Below are 21,472 nucleotides of genomic sequence, written 5' to 3'. Positions count from 1 at the left end.
ATTTGTTTTAATATTTTTTAATGAAAATATAACCTGAGAGAATTTTCAGAGGAAAAGTAAAAGTATATTTGTGATGATTTAGTATTTTTCCTCCTTATTTATTGTTTGAGAATTTCACACATGCATCCACTCCCTTATAATTCCTGCCTAGTGGTTTCCCCCACCACTATCCCCACCCAACTTTATGTGCTTTGTATTTTTTTTTTTTTTTTTAGCCCATTTACACCACTTAGTGCTTTCATTTGTGTATGGAGTTTGGGGCGGAGTGAGAGGTGTGTGTAGCTTCCTTTGTTCATCTAGCAGCCATCAGTTGCTTCTAGCTCCTCAGCTTGGGACTTGGTGAGCATCTTCCTGTTCACGATAGAGTCTGGTGTGGCTTAAGTTTGCTGCTGCAAATTCACTTGTGCAGTTGCCCTGCTGTGTTCAGGAAGCAGTTCTGCTGCAGTCATCCATCACCTCTGCCTCTTACAGGTTCCTATCTCATCTTCACAGTGATCTCTGAGCTTTAGGAAGGAGAAGATTCTAGATATATCATTTGGGACAGAGTATTCTCTAGTCTTTTATTTTCAGACAATGAAATTTAAATTACAAATTGCTGTCATGTGGTTAATGTATAGAAAGCCAGGAGGAAACCTTATCCACCGCCTTCACCTTGCTGGCGAAGGAAGCGGACAGCACCATCTGTCATCTGTCTGGACCATCGCAGTCATCCTTCACTAGGACGGTCATTGAAATAGCCCTGCTCCTCACATTGCTTCCCCTCTCTTTGGCCTATGATTAATAGGTTGGCACTGTACAACGTGCCCTTTCTAGGCCTGTTGACGTCATTCACTTCAGAGCTCTCTGCTTGGGCATCTCCTTTAGAAGAGAAATTCCTGTTTGACATCTACTTGGATGCTTCTGTGCTGAGTCTCCTCAGATATTGTTTAGTCAACCGAAGTCTTAACTCTAAAGGTCATAGGTTGGAAACTGGCCAAGTTCTCAAGAAAGAGAAGAAAATGTTTTCTCTGTGAGGTTATCCAGACTGAGCTATGGAGTTCACTGCTCCCAGGTTCCCATAGGAACAGAGAGGCCATTTAAAGCCATGAGCGTGCAATGAGAGCAGAGCACAAAGGTTCTCTGGGTTCTCACACGTTTCCCCACCTGCCTCTGGCTGGGCATAGTATAGTTGGGTTTGGTGGAGTGCCCTCAAGAGACTGAGGCAAGAGGACAGCACATTCCCAGGTCAGCCCGAGCTACACAGCCAGACGCTGTCTCAGAAAAAAAGAAAAAGAAAAGGAAAACTAAATGCAGGAAAGGCAATGGAGAAGAAGCAGGTTGAAATTCAGTGCTGGCCCAATTCTCTGTTAGAATGACCACCCTTTCCTAGCTAAGTCAACATCATCCTGAAAGACCCCTACGTCTCAGCAATGTGCATGTCTGCTGTTTGTGAGGGCTTGCCACCTTTGCCTGGAATTCTCCTGGGCCTGACCACTGTTATTTAATGGGATGTCACTTCATTCCTTGCTGCTTCTACAGGGTCAGGTCACCGCTCCAGGAGCATCCTCTCCCATGAGATCTGATCTCCTCTGTCCACTCTCCTTTCTCATCCTCTACTGCCTCGGTCAGCTTGGAAAAGAGGCCCCTTTGAGAGAGCCAACCTCTTCACACTCATAACAGGTCCTCTGTTTCTCTGAATGCCCACACACAGCAAAAGAAAGGGTTTGTTTATAGCTAAAATTTGAGAAGATGGGGCAAATTCTCCTCTAAAGCTCTATATTATGTCTACAGTGTGCTTGCTGTTTGTGGCAGCCCCATTGGGGAGCATAATGACAAAGGTCACACAGGTCTCTCTAGGAATTAATGACTCAGAAGGAAAGAGAAAAAATAAAGATGAAAGGGTTCCCAAGACATGGAGACAAATTTTTGATTGTTTGTTTGCTTGCTTGCTTGTTTTTCAAGACAGGGTTTTCTCTAAGTAACTGTGGCTTTCCAGGAACTCATTCTGTAGACCAGATTAGCCTCGAACTATCTCTGCCTCCCAAGTGCTGGGATTAGAGGTATTTGCCCAGTTAACAACGCACTTTAGAAAGAAGAATTTTGCCGGGCGTGGTGGCGCACGCCTTTAATCCCAGCACTCGGGAGGCAGAGGCAGGCGGATTTCTGAGTTCAAGGCCAGCCTGGTCTACAAAGTGAGTGCCAGGACAGCCAGGACTACACAGAGAGACCCTGTCTCGAAAAAACCAAAAAAAAAAAAAAAAAAAGAAGAAGAATTTTTATCATCTCAATAGAGGTTACTATCTGATCTTAACTTTGAACTGAGACTTCAAGAGAAGTGGGCACGCCCACTTGGAGCTCCTCCCACTGCTGTTCTCAGGGTTCCTTCATGAATCCTACATTCACTTAGCCTGTCTTTAAATTTAAACTTTTAGCATTTATTATTTTGTGTATGAGCATTTTGCATGTATATGTCTGTGCACCACATGCATGCCTGGTGCCTACAGAGGTCAGAAGACATTGAATTCCCTGGAACTGGAATTAGACCATTTTGAGCTGTCATGTGGACACTAGGAATCAAACCTGTGTCCTCTGGAAGAGCAGCAAGTGCTGTTAACTACTGAGGCATCTCTCCAGCCCCAGCACTGCTGTGCTTCTGAATTGCTGACTTAGACCTAAAGAAATGAACAGTTGTATAATTGTTTGAAGTAGTTCTGGACCAGGATAGTGGGGAGTCAGTAATTCTGATGGCCAGCTAAAGCATTTTGGTCTTAAAGCTTTCTGGCTGACAGGTTCAGCCACCAATTAAAAAGGAAGCAGCATGCCTATCATTGCTTGGCTATAGCCTGTGTCATGTTATCACTCTCATAATATGGTTGAGAAATGGAGGCTTTCCAGGGTGAAGGGATTTGCTCAGGACTGTGGGAAATGGTGGGACATGGGCTCCTGCTCTGTACTGCTCTCAACCAAACACTGACTTCTAAGGAGAAGTTTTGTTTTGCTCTGAGTCTTAGGGCTACATTAGAGCCCATCTAACTCACTGCTTGGGCGGAGGAGCCACGCCTCACCCAGGGTTTCCAGTTAACTAGGAGTCCACACTCCCAAGTCTCCTGCCTCCCGATCCAGGCTTATTCTGTTGCCTCAATCTTCAGAAATGCACAGTTCAGCTTAATCTGTTTTGGCACCTTCCAGAGTCAAAGTAAAACTAACTTTAAACTTATGCCACCAGTGGTGGTGCACACCTTTAATCCCAGCACTTGGGAGGCAGAGGCAGGCGGATGTCTGAGTTCGAGGCCAGCCTGGTCTACAGAGTGAGTTCCAAGACAGCTGGGGCTATACAGAGAAACCCTGTCTCGAAAAACCAAACAAACAAAAACAAAACAAAACAAAAAAACTTGTGATTTTTATTCCTGAAGAGAAAATGTAGGGACTTTGAGATTAGAGCTAGCTAGCTTGCTCGCTCTCCTTCCCTCCCTCCCTTCCTTCCTTTCTTCCTTCTTCCGGAGCTGAGGACCAAACCCAGAGTCTTGCACTTGCTAGGCAAGTGCTCTACCACTGAGCTAAATCCCCAATCTGATATTAGAACTTTAAAAATGGCTTCTCAAGGGGCTGGAGAGATGGCTCAGTGAGTAAAAGCACTGGCTGTTATTCTTGCAGAGGACCTGGGTTCAATTCCCAGTACCCACATGGCAGCTTCTAACTTTGTGTAACTCAGTTTCAGGGGATCCGACTACCTCTTCTGGCCTCCAAAGCGGGCAAAACACTAAAATGCAGAAGATAAAATTGTAATTTTAAAAAGTGGTTTGTGAGGTAGGCTATGTAAAATAAAGTTTTTAATTTTAAAAAGTGGCTTATGAAGTAGTTAGGCCATTTCTGTGAGCAGAGTGGATTTCTATGAAGGAAAAATATATTTGTTTTCATATTAGGGAATATAGCTAATAACATTTTGTTATTTTTTAACTGGGAAAATTAAGCACTTGGCTCAGAATTAAGAATGAGACCCGAAAAAGCATCCTAAGGTGGTTACCTTCGGAACCCTTCAACTCCCTTCCTATTCACCAAACTCTGATATCCTCAGAGTCTGTTTGCAGAGATGGTTGGCTGCAGCTTGAGCCTTGTGCTGCACGAGTATTTTCCACGCTTGTGATTGACTGTCACAAAGAATTTAACTGTCCTTCAAATTAAACCTTTGCTTTCTGCTATTGCTCTATGGTTATTATATGGTAGCATTTAGTTAACATATCCTACCTCTCCTGACCCCCTTGAGAACATGATCTTGTGACTTAATGAGTCACAGTCTCTTAATGGAGCTTCAGGGTCAACCCTGTCCTGGCTGTAGAAAGGAAACAAACTGAAAGAATACATCTGGGTTGCTGATGTTGAGAAGTAGCCAGCCCTAGGTGTCATAAGCCTCCTGTGAACTGGAAATCTCAGAGATAGCAGCAGGCCTCGGATGTTTCCTGGGAGGTGAATTTGCTCTTAGTGCGCTTTTGAGAACGTGAATGGGGTAGGATGGGACACTGTCCTCTGAGTTAGATGTCATCTAAAGAGAGGCACCAGCCTGTCAGGCAAGAAAATGGCTGAAATTTCATTGAGGTGCCATGGCTATGGGCTGGCATAACTGATTTGCTTGGTGTTATCCTGTGGACCTCTCTGGCTGTCAGGCAGAGTTGATTGTTCTCATTTGCATCAACAGCTTAGTTATCTTAAACTTGATTTTGCATAACTTAACACCACTGTAGAGCTCAGGTTTTGACTAAAAACACCTGAGTTTAAAACTCTAGTTTTGCTATTTCCCAGCTGTGAGTGTACATCCTTAACCATGGGGGACCTGGTAAGGGATAGTCACCCTCCAGGGGCAGTGCGCCTCATCTCTTTCTGAAGCTATGAGAATTGAAGCAAGCCAGCAACTAACTCTGGTTAAGAGAACCCAGTTTCCTGGGTAACTGAGGCCTGCATGTCCAAGAGGGAGCACAGTGTAGGCAATTGTCTATTCTTGTCAGGCACCAGTGAGTAATTCTCATTGGTTAAAAATAGAATTTTGTTGTTTGGAAGAAGTGTGGCTATAGACTGAAATCTTTTTAGGGTGTGTATTTGGTTGGTTAGTTGGTTGGTTTTTTAGATGGGGTCTCACAGTGTAGCCCTGGAACTCAGCTATGTAGACCAGACTGGCCTTGAACTCACAGAAACCTGCCTGCCTCTGCCTTTGCCTCTGAAATGTGCCACCATGCCTGACAAGGAATATTTTCACTCTGGAAAAGCTCTTCTTTGTGCAAAGCTTCAATCTTCTGAAATTGTTAAAAGTCATCTTTACCCATCCTCTTAGATTAAAGTTATAATTTCCAATGTACTGGAAATGCAGGGGGAAGAGACAATATGTGAGTATCCTCCACCTAAAGATATCCTTAGGTCTCTGGATCCAAGTGTAATTCTATGCTCGAAGCTGCTTTTACCAACCTCTGGAAGCTGCATTTTTGATAGACGTTTTACAAGAGTCAGTCTAATAAAGAGTTAGGGTTTTGGTTTTTTGTTTTTTTTTTTTTTTTTTTTTAGACAAGTTCTGGCTATATAGCTCAAGTTGTCCTCGTGACCTCATTTCTTACCATCCCAAGTGCTAGTATTACAAGAGTGCCATTGTACCGTAAGGAAAATGGTTTTGAAGTTGCTTTGAGACTCTAAAATGACAGTGATCTGGGGGGGAGCTCTTTACTGGTATTGATCATGGCCAACTACTGAACACTTCCCATCCAATCTTCTTGCTTTGTTCTTCTGTGTAGATCTGGAGCCCATACAAGCAGCCAGGATGTACAGGCGACCTGGATGGTCGGATTGAAGATGACTCCCGCTGCCTCTACACCCATGAGGAGTACATTAGCCTTGTTCTGAACAGTGGAAGCGGCCTGTCCCACGACTACGCTAACCAGTCAGTCCAGGAAGACCCCCGGATGATGGCTTTCTTTGACTCCTTGGTGCGCCGTGAAATTGAGGGCTGGAGCTCAGACTCGGACAGTGACCTCAGCGAGAGCACTATCCTCCAGCTGCACGCGGGGGTCAGTGAGCGCTCAGGCTACACTGACTCGGAATCTTCAGCCTCACTGCCCCGCTCCCCACCTCCCACAGTAGACGAGTCTGCAGACAACGCCTTCCACCTGGGGCCCCTGCGCGTCACTACCACAAATGCAGCGGTGTCAACCCCAGCAACGCCAACATGTGAGGATGCATCCTCTCGGCAGCAGCGCCTGTCTGCTCTGAGGCGTTACCAGGACAAACGCCTCCTGGCCCTGTCCAATGAGTCCGATTCTGAAGAGAATGTTTGTGAGGCTGAACTGGACACAGATCTCTTCCCTCGGCCACGGTCGCCCAGCCCTGAGGATGGGTCTAGCAGTTCCAGCAGCTCCACCAGCTCTGAGGATGAAGAGGAACTGAACCAACGCCGAGCCACCACCCGGCAGCGAAACGCCATGCGGAGGCGACAAAAGACAGCCCGCGATGAGCGGCCCACTGGTCCAGCCAAGTCCACCAACACCTACATTGGAGAGGACAATTACGACTACCCACAGATCAAGGTAGATGACCTCTCCTCCTCCCCAGACTCCTCCCCTGAGCGGAGCACTTCCACTCTGGATATTCAGCCAAGCCGAGCACCACCAGCCGCCAACATGGAATCAGTTGAGCGTAAGATTTACAAAGCTTACAAATGGCTCCGCTGCTCCTATATCTCTTACTCGAATAACAAAGATGGGGAAACCTCCTTAGTGGCAGAGGAGGCTGATGAAGGAAGAGCAGGAACCAGCCACAAAGACAACCCAACCCCTTCTTCCAGTAAGGAAGCCTGTCTAACAGCCACAGCCCAGAGGGACCAGGACCTGCCCTCTGAAGGCTGCAGCAGTGATGCTTGTAAAGAAGGGACTTCCGCCGGAAATCCCAACAGCGGTGCAGGCCATGAGCACAGTAGCCATCCTTGGGCAGAGGTGCCAGAGGGCACCTCTCAGGACACTAACAACAGTGGCCCACTAGAACACTCTTTTGAAACTAAGAAGCTCAATGGAAAGGCTCTGAGCAAGGCCCTGAGCAGTCGGGCTGAGGAGCCACCCGCCTCTCCTGGCCCCAAGGCTTCGGGCTCCACTCTTAACAGTGCATCTGGCAACTGTCCCAGGACCCAGTCTGATGACAGTGAGGAGAGGAGCCTTGATACTGTCTGTGCCAACCACAACAATGGACGCTTGCACCCCAGACCCCTGCACCCCCACAACAATGGGCAGAGCTCTGGGGAGCTGGAGACAGTGGCCTGCTCTTCCCCAAGACACCTAGACACTGACCATGATAACCCATCCCTGACAGGGACATTTCTACACAAAGACTGTTGTGGGTCGGAAATGGCCTGTGAGACCCCAAGTGCTGGAATGAGAGAGGACCCCCCTGACCCCTCAGCCCTGGACAGCAGCAAGGTTGTTCGTGGCCAAAGCGGCCTCAAAAGGCACCGAATTGGATTGGAGGACACAGAGTCAGAGAACTCCTCCTCAGAGAAGAAATTAAAAACATGATAAATACAAAGGGAAAACAAAAGCTACAAAAAGTAGCCTTACAGAATAATTTTTCTTGTTTAGTGAACACAGAGGAAAGGAAAAAGTATTAAAGGCACATAAAACCAGGGCCTGAAACGTGTCTGCTGCTGCTCCTTCTGTTAGCCACTCTCCAGTGGGTCAGCATGTCTAGCTGGCACTGCCTCGCGCTCTGCTGAGGGCACTGCCAGCAGCTCTTCTCTAGTGAGATGTGAGCATAGCATTCCTGTGCAGGTTCTGTGACGATGAGCCCGTCTTGGGACATTCGGCTTGTTCTGTGTGTGTGTGTGTCCACTGGCACATGTGGGCTTGTTGTCTTAGGAGACCTTTCTTTTAACTGTCCATCAGCAAAGACCTGTGAATCTGTAGCTTTTGCCGTCACACCTGTCCATTGTTCATATGACATGGTGTCCTGGTCCTAACAGTGTCTCTTAGATCAGATTGTGCTGCGGTGAGTTGTAAATTTATGCTAGCAGAAAGGAGATAAAAATGGAAAGAGGCCTTCCTTCAGCTCATTGGCTGTGCTGAAGAGGAAAACATGGCTCCTTTCTTAACTGTTCCATGTTTTCTCCAGCTGACATATCGCTGAGCTTCTACCGTGGCTCTAAGTGGAGCATTGCCCATGCTAATAAGAGATTGATGTGGAAGCTCAGATCCTGATAGTGTCACTGTGTGCAGAACAGGCAGAACTACGATATGTGCTGTGAGGTGCCGTACAATGACTAGTGGACAACACACTAACCATTTAGGTGCTGGGTTCCTAAGAGGCACGCAAGGCCAGCAGGTGCTTCCTTGGCTCCAGGTAATGGAGTCCAGGCACACTGAAAGAAGAAAGGACCCCCTTGCTCTAATAAAATGGCTGGTAGAAGAATGCTAATGAGCTGTAGTGGCGAGCAGAATGTGGTACTGTGTTCTAGTCCAGTGCCAATCCGTCAGTCAGAAATGGAGGCTGGCACCTTCTCTCAGGAGTGGAGTTGTCAGAGGCTGTGGGTTCCACCTGAACTTTGCAGTGTAGTAACTTCTGGTAGGAGACAGGGAGTATGGAGAGACAAGTCTCTGGTTTGTGTCCTGGCTCCCAGAAGACATTCTGTTCTGTTGAAGTAGGTAACAATGGAGAGAAGAAAATATCAAACTTCCAGTGTGTAGTGGTGATTGTAGTCCCCGAGTTGTCAGTGAAGGGTTGTGCAAGACAGGAAGACCTAATTGGTGTAGATGTTAAAAGCAAGAGGAAGATAGAACAGTGGAACTTTGGATGCAGAGGTGCTAGACAGCTGGAGCTTGGCTGGAACTGGCATAGGGAGGGCTTAGCACAGGCAGCTGTGGCCTCAGTGAGCCTGCGTTGCTTTCTGAGGAGGACCTGTCCTGCTGGAATGGAGCCGAGAGAAGACCACCTGTGAAGGCTGAAGAACGGACAGATAGATGGATGGATGCTGCTCAGTGCTGGGAACCAGGGTTCTTATAAAGGAAGGCAGTTGGTAAGAGCCAGGGGGATATGTGGCAACTTTCTGAGCTTCGCAGAAGGGAGATGTGGTGCGGCTGGAGTCTAGAAGCACGGTTTGAGAAGGAGAGGAAGGAAGGCGCCTGAGTAGGGTGGGGGTGGATACGGTCAGCATCTGGACTCTTCCTGGGAAGTGAGACAGTGACTCTGTAAACAACGTTAGAATTACTTTAGATTTGTAATCAAAATGGTTCTATGATTTATCTTTTGACTATTCACAGATAATTGTAAATTCTGGTTTTATAAGCCCAAGTCATTTTACGTTTGCCTTTTCAAAATTATTAAATTGGAATTTTTTAATCCTTTATATACAAAAAAAGTTATAACCCCTCAGTGTGTGTCTCTCTTCCCCTTAGCTTACCTGGTTCTTCTCTTCTGTTTTACTTTAACCAGATAGTTTCACAATATCTTCCTGGAGGAAAAAGAAAGCAAAATTAGCTCTTAATAATTAGTTTCCAATTGCCAAATGTGGTCTTTCATTGCTAAACGCTATCTCATTTGGGTAATCAAAAACATTTAAAAGTCAGAGGTCATTGAGTTTGTAACTGTAGATGCCAAGAAAGGTCATCCTTTGTGGATGCTTTCCATCCTGGGGAGAGACCTTCAGCACCATAGGTTTGGGTTGTCAGGAGATGGGCCCCAATGAACTGCTAGCGGAGGCAGAAAGGGATGCTTCTTTCAGCCTTTCCACACTTACTTCCCAGGGTCTTGTGTTGTGTGTATTGGAAGCCTGGCCAGAACTACTTCAAAGGCCCCTTTACCTAAACCATTGTAGAAGCCAGGCCTCCCTTGTTGAAGACATATTTAATCCCCAAATTCTTCCGTGATGGGTGTTTTTCCCAGCAGGAGAGGGCACTGATCAGACGGATTTTGTTCCTGCATCCTGTACATAATGTTTTGAGTGTCAGGTCCAGGGATGAGAGACCGTTGCTCTTCCCATTGTTTCTCTCCTGGTTTTGTAAATGATTCTCAATCGATATATGAGTTCAATGAGCTGTTGGCTTGAGGCAAGTGAAGCTTGCAACTGTGCTGATTGAATAGGAGTCTCGTGTTGTCTGTCAAGGTGCCTTCCTCTGCTGAAGCCTTACCTCCTCACAGCCCTGCCTCTTCTCACCCAACAGTGCTGACTCTTGTCTGTGTATATGCAAATAAACCTATGAATCACTTCTCCCTGGCTTCCTCCTCTCTTCCTCGAAGACTGGGTTGCTTAGACACCCTCTTCCTTCATTTCTTTGCTGTTTTAATTCCTGCCCAGTTGGAAACTTAATTTAAAGCCATACTGAAGACTAGAAGACAAATTCCATGTCTGACAATGGTCATGCCACTTCTGACTATTGGGAAGAAGGTCATATCTGACAATAAAGGAAAGATAGAGGAGGCTGTGTCCACTTGGCCTCCTTCCCCAGGCTTAGGGCACTCAGGGTAGTAAATCCTGGAACTGGCGGTTTTTTTTGTTTGTTTGTTTTTTGTTTTTTTTTTTTTTGTTTTTCAAGACAGGGTTTCTCTGTATAGCCCTGGCTGTCCTGGAACTCACTTTGTAGACCAGGCTGGCCTCGAACTCAGAAATCCGCCTGCCTCTGCCTCCCAAGTGCTGGGATTAAAGGCGTGCGCCACCACGCCCGGCTAGGAACTGGCGTTTTTATTAATTGGAATTTCACATTGCAGAGATACCACCAGCAGCCCTTCCTCAACTGATGTTTTACGGTGCTTCCAAATGCCATGATGCTTCTCATGGCTTCTTTAAAAGAGAACAGTGAGCCGGGCGTGGTGGCGCACACCTTTAATCCCAGCACACGGGAGGCAGAGACAGGTGGATTTCTGAGTTCGAAGCCAGCCTGGTCTACAAAGTGAGTTCCAGGATAGCCAGGGCTATACAGAGAAACCCTGTTTCAAAAAAACAAAACAAAAGAAAACAGTGGAAAACCCAAAACCCTGTGAAACCGTCAGCTGCAGGAGGCTGTGTTTTAACTAAAACATTCCTATCAACCAAGATGCTTGTCAGGAAAGCAAGCTTCCAGGGGAAGCCCATTGTTACCTTTCAACCTGAACACAACCGTGTAGTACACCATAGGGGAAACACTGAGGTGCAGCCACACTCCTGAGCCCTGGGCCTGTCCCCAATGGCAACATAGTGGCTTAGGTCTCTTGTTGATTGGTTTAGGTTAGAGGGGGTGGTGTGGTTTGGTTGTTTTAGCATCACTTATTGTATTTTGCTTCAAAACAAAACAAAAAAATCATAGTCTCATAGTACAGCCCAGGCTAGTCTCTCAAACTGACAGTCCTTCTGCCTCAGCCTCCTGAGTGCAAAGTTTCCAAATGTAAGTCACCATTCCCTGCTTGTATCATTTTTAGGACAGGATTTTACTTAGCCTATAATCCTGCTTCAGCCAGGGTACTGGGATTGCAGGTGGACACACACCATCACACCCAACTCCAGCCTTTGGCAAGCTGTGTGGGTCTCTAGTGGGGTTATTCCAGTCAGAAAGGTCATTTGTCCTGAGCATTCATACTAGAATAAAACAACATGAGTCTGGATAAACAAAATCACTTTCATCGTCTTCAAATGAAGACCCAGTGCTTCTGACAGTATAAATGATAGTCTAACCCATCTGGGCTCTAGTTTAACTTCATTGCTAGTGGGTATGATTCTTCCAGGACGAAAACTCAGAGGCAAAGATGACTCTGACCTCTACTGTGCACAAGCAGGAGTCGTCACTCAGTTCAGTTCTCAATGTGTTAGAAGGATTCTGTGGAGCCTGCCCCACCGGGAGTCGTTATCTAGCATCTCAAAAGTCCTAAGTTGGGAAATGACTCTCTGCTCGGCTCACAGGCTATTCCAGCAGAAGTACAGAATGCTGGCTTCCTTTCCCTTTGTCTGTCTGTCAGTACGCCACCAAAGCTAGGGAAAGACAAATACTAAGATACCCTGCTCCCCACAAAGTCCTTAGAAGGGAAGTTGTGTTGTCAAGGGAAGTTGAAAGGGAAGACATCTGGTGGTTTAGAAGATAGACTGCAATGAAAGAAATGGAGTATCCAGTAGTGTCAACAGCTTCCTGGATCCATTTGCCAGCATGCAAAATGCTAGTCAGGGGCTGGGGCTCAGTGGTCTAGCACTTGCCTGCTCTGCCTCATGCAGAGCTGGGTTTGATATCCAGCACTGAGAAACAGAATAGTCACTAAACAAAACCTTCGGGTTTATTCCCAACTTTATCACTGAAGTCTATAGAAGTGTAGAGAAACTTCTAGAATCCATAAATAGCATAGAAAAGGGAGGGGTGAGACTGCTAACCAGAGCACCAGCATAGTTAATCATGGCGAGTATGGTGGTAATTGGCAGCATTTCAGAGTAACAGACTTGTACAAACCATTCCACACTGGTTAGTAACTATTGAAGGCTTGCCCCTACATTTTTTATGTCACTTCCTGTGATTTTAATGATGTGTGTGAATGTAAGTGAGGATGCCCACTGAGGCCAGAGGCATCCGATCCCCCTAAAAGGTTGAGTTTACAGATGGTTGTGAGCCACCTCATAAGTAGTATGCACTCTTAACTGGTGAGCAACCTCCCTAGCCCCTACTGTCTCCTCAGGGTCTCAGAGTCAGTGTGCTCCAGCATTTCTAGGCACTCCAAGACACCACACCTTTAACAGCTAATTTCCTATCTTCCTAAGAGACCTGGGAGTGGAAATAGCACCGAACTTGAACAAGAAGTGTAGCCTACATTGGTTCTGAGTGAAGGACATGATTCAGGCAACTACCCTAGACTCTTGGGAACTGTCAAATAGGTCCCTCAACTCTAACATGTGGCTCCTTCCATTCCAGAAGCTTGGATCGGAGGGCTCTCTAGATTCTACTCAGACATTATCATTTTTGAGACATCACCATAGTGCCCAACAGAGCCAGACTGTGCGCCAAGATCTTTGACAACTAACTACTCAGAACCTCAAGCTCCTCCGAGTGTGTGTGTGTGTAAGTGTAAGAGAGAACCAACATAGAATCTGTATGCATGTGTATATGTAAAAAAGAAGGATGTACATTAAGGCACATATCTGAGGATGACATGATAACACAAGTATTTCCTGTCATTGGCACCTCTCTTTGTTGTTGTGCTTGCTGGCTTGACATCCACGTGCACGACACACGAAGGCTTTTTGGATCTCAGCCCATCAAGAAATATGGGTAGTCAACGTCCTCCAGAGAGAGAATACTGTTTGACAGCAAGTCTCAGCCTACAACCACTGGAAGAGAGTAGCTATCACCATTACCATAGACATTGTAAAGCTTACTTTGGAGCCTTTGGGGAGACCTCTTAGACCTTTGACCCTTGTAGTGCCACCCCTAAGAGCTGGAAGCTTAAAAGCCAGTCATGGCTGATAGAGATCTCATAGATCCTTGCTCACAACAACAAGCTTATAAAGGTTGAGATAAGGGGTGGCAAATGTTATTAAACTAAAATCTTAATAAAATAATACTAGAAAAAGACCTAGACCTTAAGAAGTGAGACACCAAAGCTCTCTGGGCTTCTGAAGTCAAGTTCTTAGACCTGGGCCAACCCTAAGAACCTGAGAAGGGGCGAGCCATGGAAGGGGCGAGCCGTGGAAGGGGCGAGCCGTGGAAGGAGCGAGCCGTGGAAGGAGCGAGCCGTGGAAAAATGCTGCATGTGCCAAAGAAGAGTTACCCAGTTTTCTATGCAGGGTTGATTGAGAGGTAGGGTTAGGGGTGTGTGTGTGTGTGTGAGAGAGGGAGAGAGAGAGAGGAGAGAGAGAGAGAGAAGAAGGAGGAGGAGGAGGAGGAGGAGGAGGAGGAGGAGGAGGAGGAGAAGGAGAAGAAGAAGAAGAAGAAGAAGAAGAAGAAGAAGAAGAAGAAGAAGAAGAAGAAGAAGAAGAAGAAGAAGAAGAAGAAGAAGAAGAAGAAGAAGAAGAAGAAGAGAGAATATCTTAGTATCTTAGTATCTCATCCAAAAAGGCTAAACCATAAAAACCAGCAAGGAAGTCTGATAGATCAATAGATCAAGGAAGGAAAGCTCACATCTGCTGCCTGCAGTGGTAAAGGAGCTGAATTAGTGATGTGGGAGCATGGCTGTGGTTCTTAGGGCAGAGAAATGTGAGAGGTGAGCGGTTTGCATTTCTGGTGGGAAAGAGGCAATGGAATTAGACTTAAAGGTGAAATGGTTTCGAGTAAAGCACATCTGCCTGAAGAGAGGTCAGAGCACAGTGTCATCCAGCAGACGAGGCACCCAACGGGCGGGACCTACAAGAGAGGGGAAAGAGCCCGCACCAGCCTCTTCTGTCCCATTCCAAAGGTGGAGGAGTTTCAGTTGGTGATCACTAAGGCTGGTGCTCCCAACTGATCTCACTGCTTCCTGAGTGTGGTCTCTGGGGCTTGGCTTCCTGCATGATTTCCTTATGGCCTCACTCTTATCAAGTGTGACTGGGGCTGGATCACAATGTACAGCAATAGTAAGGGATTGCAAATGGTCACACGGAGGCAGCTTGTGTCAGGTGGAGGCGTTGACAAAAGAAAAGAGTGACTTGAGTTTGGGACACCCTCCCCCTACACCCAAGAGCTTACACCTCTGACCACATTCTCAGCTCTGGTTGGCTGTAAGAGAAAAGTCATTAACATGCTGAGGGGGGAGGGGCAGGGCATGGGGAAATACAAGGAACGAGAGAATAGGAACCTGATTGCTTAGGTTTACAGCATGCCTGGGCTTGAGACTAAAAGACCCTTCAAGTTCAAGAAAAGATCTGATGGCTGCATGCAGTGACACATGCCTTTAATCCCAGCCACTTGGAGGCAAGAAGCAGGCAGAATTCTGGCCTGGCCTACACATCTACTCTCTGGATAGCCAGGGCTACATAGAACGACCCTGTCCTTTATTTATTTATTTATTTATTTATTTATTTATTTATTTATTTATTTATTTATTTATTAAGGAGAAAGGCCTGGTGAGGAAAGGAATCTTCCCAGGTGCAAGCCCAATCTTTACTCTGCTCTGGAACACTGAGTCTTCTCAAATGAGCCGGAATGAGCAGTTTGCAGCTCATGTCCTTTACGGTTTGGGGGTGGGTTGGTTTTGTGGCGCTGGGGATTAAACCCACTCAGAGAGATGGGTCAGCACAAATGGGTCAGCTCTGTCTTATTCCACACATCTGTCAGGAAAGAGTTGGCTGGCACATAGGTCAGTGCCTGGATCACAGTTCCCCCAGCTTGAAGGTCCCATGGAGAGACCTATGGAGACCAGTCCAGTCAGCAGCTGTGTCTACTGATCCCCCACCACCACCCGCCGTCCCTGCCCCCTGGTTTCAAGTCCAGTAGGCAAAAACTTCCTAAGACTGGGAGATAAGTTACTCCTGAGGGGACTGTTTGGACCTGCTAAACACTGCACTTTTAACCTCTCCTCCTCCGGGTGAGAAAAGTAAGTTCTTGGATTCCACTTGGAATGAAGGAAGGGTAGACTGGGCTGATGCTGGTAAGACATGGCAAGTGTGACTCTAGGATCTCCTATGCAAGAGTCAGACTTACCCTAAAGACTGAAATGGCTGGGGGGGGGGGGGTCAGGTTTACAAAGCCAAGGGAGGTACACATCTGTACTCTCAGCACTCGGGAGGCAGAGGCAGGCGGATCTCTGAGTTCGAGGCCAGCCTGGTCTACAGAGTGAGTTCCAGGACAGCCAGGATTACACAGAAAAACCCTGTCTTAGGAGAGAGAGAGAAAAAAAAAAAAAAAACAAGACAACCAAGCTATATTTTTGTTTTGGATTACTAGCTCATCTGTTCTAGTTGGAATTGGTCCTTACAACCATTAATGCGGTCGTAGATCATGTAGTCTCCTGCAGGGTTGGCACAGGCCTTGGCAGACAGGAAGGAATCAGGTCTCCACTCTCCTCAGGTTCTAGAGTTCCCACCTTCAAAATCTAGAAGATCTAGGCTCTAGAGGATAACGGCAAACTCCATACAGCCAGCTTAACTGGCTGGTCATGTGCTTAACTGGCTCATACAATCTTAGCACAGGGAGTAGCCAGACCAGAGAGGAGCATTATTAGTGCCTCTCAGTTCTTTTTACCACCCCTTCCTCCTTGAGCATGTGAATAGATACTGGGTCTCCCCTCCCCCTCTCCTAGCCCCAACAGCAACTAGCTCAGATTGTAGAGAAGTTAGGTGAAGGTGAACTCAGCAGTTACAGGTGCTCTCTTCCTGTCCGTCCTCCTGGGGAGTGAGGCACGGGAATGGTCCTGCTACACAGTTTCCCAGACATTTCCTGCTGTACAAATTCTGACCCCCTCGAGGGGACATCAGGCCCTCCCTCAGTGGAAGTGATTAATGGAACAGAAAAGGAGCGTCTCTAGCAGGTCCAGGTCTCCTGCCCCACACCATTCTGAGTCACTTCCTGCTCCTTGCTGGACTTTGATCTCCAGCTGCTGCTGCTACCCCTCAGTTATAGCAGAGAGAGGACTGACAAGCTTATTCAGCTCTATAGTCCTGGGCCTCTCCTGGTTACAAAAAAAAAAAAAAAAAAAAAAAAAAAAAAACACCTTTTGTATGCTCACCATTGTGTCTGATGGCCTACTGGCCATCATCCTTGATGCTGCTATAAAGCAAAGTGCTGACAAGAAATATAGGTGGCGGGTTGTGGAGACTGAAAATATCATCTCCCCATCTTCCTTCTCCGAGTTTATGTGAGCACACATGCAGACGAAGCTCAGTGTTGTGAAATCAGGGTTGCCTTCTTTTCCTAAACACTTCTGAGTAAAGTGGGCCACAGAAGCATCTAGAAAACCAGAAGCTTTGAAAGGAAAGAAATGGCAGCAGATTGGGGGAGCCCTAGGCACCGTAGCTACTATTTCCCATCCCAGCTGCCAGCAAGCCTCAGTGACATATGTTGCTGGTGACCGACTGTTCACTTAGGGCTGTGGTCTGTCGAGCAGGGTTATTGCTTTCACTTTATGAAGAGCCTATTATGAAAAAAGCAAACTCAAGAAACCAAAATGAGGACAAAGCGATTCACGTTACACACAAATGGATTCTTTACCTAAGACTTTCTCAGATACCCCTCTGCCTTTGAAGAGGCACTGTGGGATAGAGGGATACACTGTAGCTGAGTGGAATCTTTTGTTTTGTTTTGTTTGAGGCATGTTTTCTCTTTGTATAGACCCGGCTGCCTGGAACTGGCTCTGTAGACCAGGCTCACAAAGATCTGCCTGTCTCTGCCTCCCCTAGTGCTGGGATGAAAGGCACGTGCCACCCCTGCCTGGCTCTGAGTGGAATCCTTAAGGAGCCCACATGGCTCTCAGCTTTGCCTGAATGACCAACATCCCCAAACTTAGGAGTTCTCTCAAGAGAATCTTCTACACAGGATGGTTTGAGTCTCTCTGGGAAACTAACAGCCCTCATAGGTTAGGATTCCCATCAGGGGCTGGAGAGATGGCTCAGTGATTAAGAGCACTGACTGCTCTTGCAGAGGTCCTGAGGTCATTCCCCAGCAACATGGTGGCTCACGGTTGTGATCCCATCTGTAATGGGATCAGATGTCCTCTTTCTGGTATGCAGGTGTTGTACATGATGATAAAGCACTTATACATAAATACATAAAATAAATCTTAAAAAAGAAAGATTCCCATCAGATCTCATTTCCCTGGTGAGTGGGGAAACCATTCGTTCCTGTGACTTCTCCCCAGTTACAAGACACAAACAGGATCACACAGGTCATTGCACCCCCAACACACAAGCAAGGTCCTGCAGTAGTAGTTTCCCTTGAAAACCCTAAGGCATAAAGAATAACAGCACTGGGGCTGGTGAGATGGCTCAGTGGGTAAGAGCACCCGACTGCTCTTCCAAAGGTCTGGAGTTCAAATCCCAGCAACCACATGGTGGCTCACAACCATCCGCAACGAGATCTGGCGCCCTCTTCTGGAGTTTCTGAAGACAGCTGCAGTGTACTTACATATAATAAATAAATAAATCTTTAAAAAAAAAAAAAAAAAAAGAATAACAGCACTTAATAGGACCAGGCTGCTTAAGGGGAATTCGAGAAAACTGAAGTACAAGGTGGACCTCAGCTAGGGAGGTGGCTCAGTGGCTTAAAGCGCTTGCCACGCAAGCCTGGTGACCCAAGTTCCATGCCTGGAATTCACATAAAGACCAAGGGAGAGAAGCAGATCTGCAGAGCTGGCCTTTGACCTCTGCACATGTGCTTGGCCCATGTACCCTTCTTCACCTCTGTGCGTGCACACACACACACACACACACACACACACACACAGGATGGAGTTAGAACTGCTCTTCTATAGCCAAGTATACTTCATCAAGGAGACACTGAGGTGTGCAGACCTACCCAGAAAGTGTGTCCTGGCTGCCATTTCTGAGTGGGGAATTTGTGAGAACAGCTCTGTCTCGCTGTGGTCCCAGTCTTGTGTCCACCAGGAGAAAGAAAGACTTCTCACAACCTCAATCGAGGCAACTACACACTCTCTGAGATAGCAATCCACTCCTGGAGGTGTGTTCTAGATGTTCCCACCTGGTCCTGAAACAGACACCTACTTGTGCCCACTGCAGGACTCTGGGCAGTAGCAGAGAGCTGGGACCAACAGGTATTCATCCTCATGGGGTGGAGGGAGATGTAAAATGTGGTAGCAGCCCACTCCCATAGGCTACACAACTATGGGCAGGGATAACCAGACAGACTCATGGCAGCATGGATTCTGTCAGTGAAGGGGAAAGTGCAGAATGATAGCCAAGGTGGTACCATGTATGGAAACGAACACTGCATGTACAGGGTGAGGCATGGTGTCGTGAGCCTTTAGTCCCAGCACTCCACCAGCAGAGACAGGCTGACCTTTGTTGAGTTCATGGCCAATCTGGCCTATATGTCAGGTTTCAGTCCAGAGAAGGTTTACGTAGTGAGACCCTCTCTCAAAAAATGTTCATTACAGCCAGGTCTGGTGACACATATCTTTAATTCCAGCATTCGGGAGACAGAGGCAGACAGATCTCTGAGAGTTCTAGACCAGCCTGTTCTACAAAGTAGGTTCCAGAACAGCCAGAACTGTTACTCAGAGAAACTCATTCTCAAAAAAAACAAAAGGAGAAGTAGGAGGAGGAAGAGGAGGAGGTGGTGGTGGAGGGAAAGGAGGAAGAAGAGGAGGAGGGGAGGTGACATGTATATAAAAGGAGAATACACATTGCCTGTGCCATATAAAATAAAGGGCAGTTACTATCACAGACACTAGAACAGAGAGACCCACGTGAGGGCAGGCTGGGTAGATCACATAAGAAGGGACTTCACAATCACAAAGATCTTTCGAAGGCCACATAAGAAGGGACTTCACAATCACAAAGATATTTCGAAGGCCGAGTGTGGTAGCGCACGCCTTTAATCCCAGCACTTGGGAGGCAGAGGCAGGCGGATTTCTGATTTCGAGGCCAGCCTGGTCTGCAAAGTGAGTTCCAGGACAGCCAGGACTATACAGAGAAACAACCCTGTCTCGAAAAAAAAAAAAAAAAAAGCAAAACAAAACAAAACAAAAAGATCTTTCAAGCTGTGGACAACTCAGTTGATGGTAAACTGACACAATGGGTTATTATGCCACCAAAAAGGAAAAAAAAAAAAAAAACACACACACACACACACACAGAGCAGGGTATGGTGGTGCACACCGAAATCCTTGTACTTGAGAGGTGGATGCAGGATTAACGGTTTAGAGCCAATCTCAACGGCCTAGTAAGTTCAGGTCCAGCCTGAGCTACATGAGACCATTTTAGAAAAGGGGAGTGAGGAGGGAAGAAGGGGGAGGATAATTGATTTATGGTTCAATAGAGGTAAACTTTACAAACATGCTAAGTGGCAGGTGCCATTCACAAAGATGGCATGCTGTTTGATTCTGTATGTGATATGAAAAGTTCCAGGGGAAAATGGGGAGTGAGTGCCAAGTGATTAAAATGTAGTACAATGCCAGGCAGTGACGATGCACCCCTTTAACCCCAGCACTCGGGAGGCAGAGGCCGGTGGATCTCTGAGTTCGAGGCCAGCCTGGTTTACAGTTTACAGAGGAGTTCACAAAATAATGAACTGTGTTCTTTGGATGGGTAAATTTTAGGGCACACAAACTATCTCAGTAAAAAAAAAAAAAAACATTTGAAGGAAAATTAAAAGGAGGAGAAAATTCTCCTGTGAATTGGCCTTGGCTGCTTCCTTTTTCTGCTTCTGGTTTCAAACAGGAACTGGGCAAGGTTCACCTACCTTGACCCTGCCTTAGGGCCATTGCACCCCAGTGGCACATAGTTGCCTCTGGCCCTTCAGACTTGGGAAAACCAGATTGGCTAAGGGTTCCTAAAAGGAACTCAGTTCTGACATGCGGGGGGCGGGGGGCAGGGAAGAGGGGGTGTCTGATTGGCAATTTCTGCCATCTGCTCTCAGAACACTTCCTCCAATGCCTAAGGATCTCATGATCACATCAGCCTCTGCCATCTTCACAGTGGAACAAGAAAGGGACGTCAGAGCCGCCCGACCAGAAGTGGTCAGTGGTAGCTCGAGGAAGATGCATTTTCTTTTTATCAGCACCAGTATTGGTATTGGTTAGGCATCTTTAGAACTCTTGGTGACTCAGTTTCTTTCTAGGGAACGAGCATGAAGCACCAGGAGCAATTTGGATAGGAAATAAGGAAATGTATGTGAAAACTCCTAGCATGGTCCTGTCCCATAGATAGAACCTGCTAGATGCTTATTGAATCCCAAGCCTAACCAACCCCTCAAACAGGCAGCCAAAAATATACAGTCTGGGGAAGCTGAGAGAAGGGTTAACATGGAAGAGTCGATTCATAATCCTAGCTGAAATCCTGTGTGCCGGGGAGTGTTGAGAGCTGAGAAACAGAGCCGTCCTGAGAACAAGAGAGCGAAACCCAGTTTAAGCACAGTGGTCAGCCAGGGAACCAGTGGCTCTCTGACAGAGCTAGTTGCCAGAAAGCATCCACCTCCCCCTACATATCTGCCGATGGGCTCCTTTTATCCAGCAAAAAAAAAAAAAAATGCTCATGTGTCTCGCCTTACCGACAGAGGTAGAAATGAGAAAAGTCCCCAACAGGTTCCTGACCACCCTTCCTGTGGAAACGGAGTGGATGTGTCCAATGAGCCACCCAGGGTGCAACTGTTGTCCTTGGGTAGAAATGACAGAAGCCAATTTCCCCTCAGGAGCCTTTGAAGTCTGAATGAAATCTTGGTTCCTAAAGATACTGGTGGTGACGGGCAACAGGAACTGTCCTGCAAACTGTTAGGTCTCAAACCAGGACAAATGGCTGAGGTGCCATTATCATATGAAAGTGAACCTGGCTGGCAGGTTCTCCCTGCAAGCCTCAGTCCTTACCTATGACAGGGTATGGTTGGCATGCCCTGCCCCCTACCCTAAACTTCTCCAGCCCAGGTCCTGGGCTGCCCTTCCCCCA

General features: G+C 46.9%; 1 protein-coding gene across 3 annotated transcripts in view; it reads left to right on the top strand.

The window, feature by feature from the left end:
* The window catches only part of Dcaf5 (DDB1 and CUL4 associated factor 5), a 90,511-nt gene extending 80,307 nt beyond the window's left edge, over positions 1-10,204 (top strand). For all 3 annotated transcript variants that reach the window (XM_021178805.3, XM_029484465.2, XM_085830512.1), the window contains exon 9: positions 5,754-10,204. In XM_021178805.3, coding sequence (XP_021034464.1) covers positions 5,754-7,520 — 1,767 coding nt within the window. In that variant the 3' untranslated portion in view covers positions 7,521-10,204. The remainder of the gene's footprint in view (positions 1-5,753) is intronic.
* Positions 10,205-21,472: the final 11,268 nt, after the last annotated feature.

This window comes from Mus caroli, unplaced genomic scaffold (assembly GCF_978045245.1).
Source record: "Mus caroli unplaced genomic scaffold, Mus_caroli_1 scaffold_14, whole genome shotgun sequence".
Taxonomy (NCBI): Eukaryota; Metazoa; Chordata; class Mammalia; order Rodentia; family Muridae; genus Mus; species Mus caroli.
The sequence above is the reverse complement of the archived record's forward strand: the minus strand, read 5'-3'. Positions and strand labels throughout refer to the sequence as shown.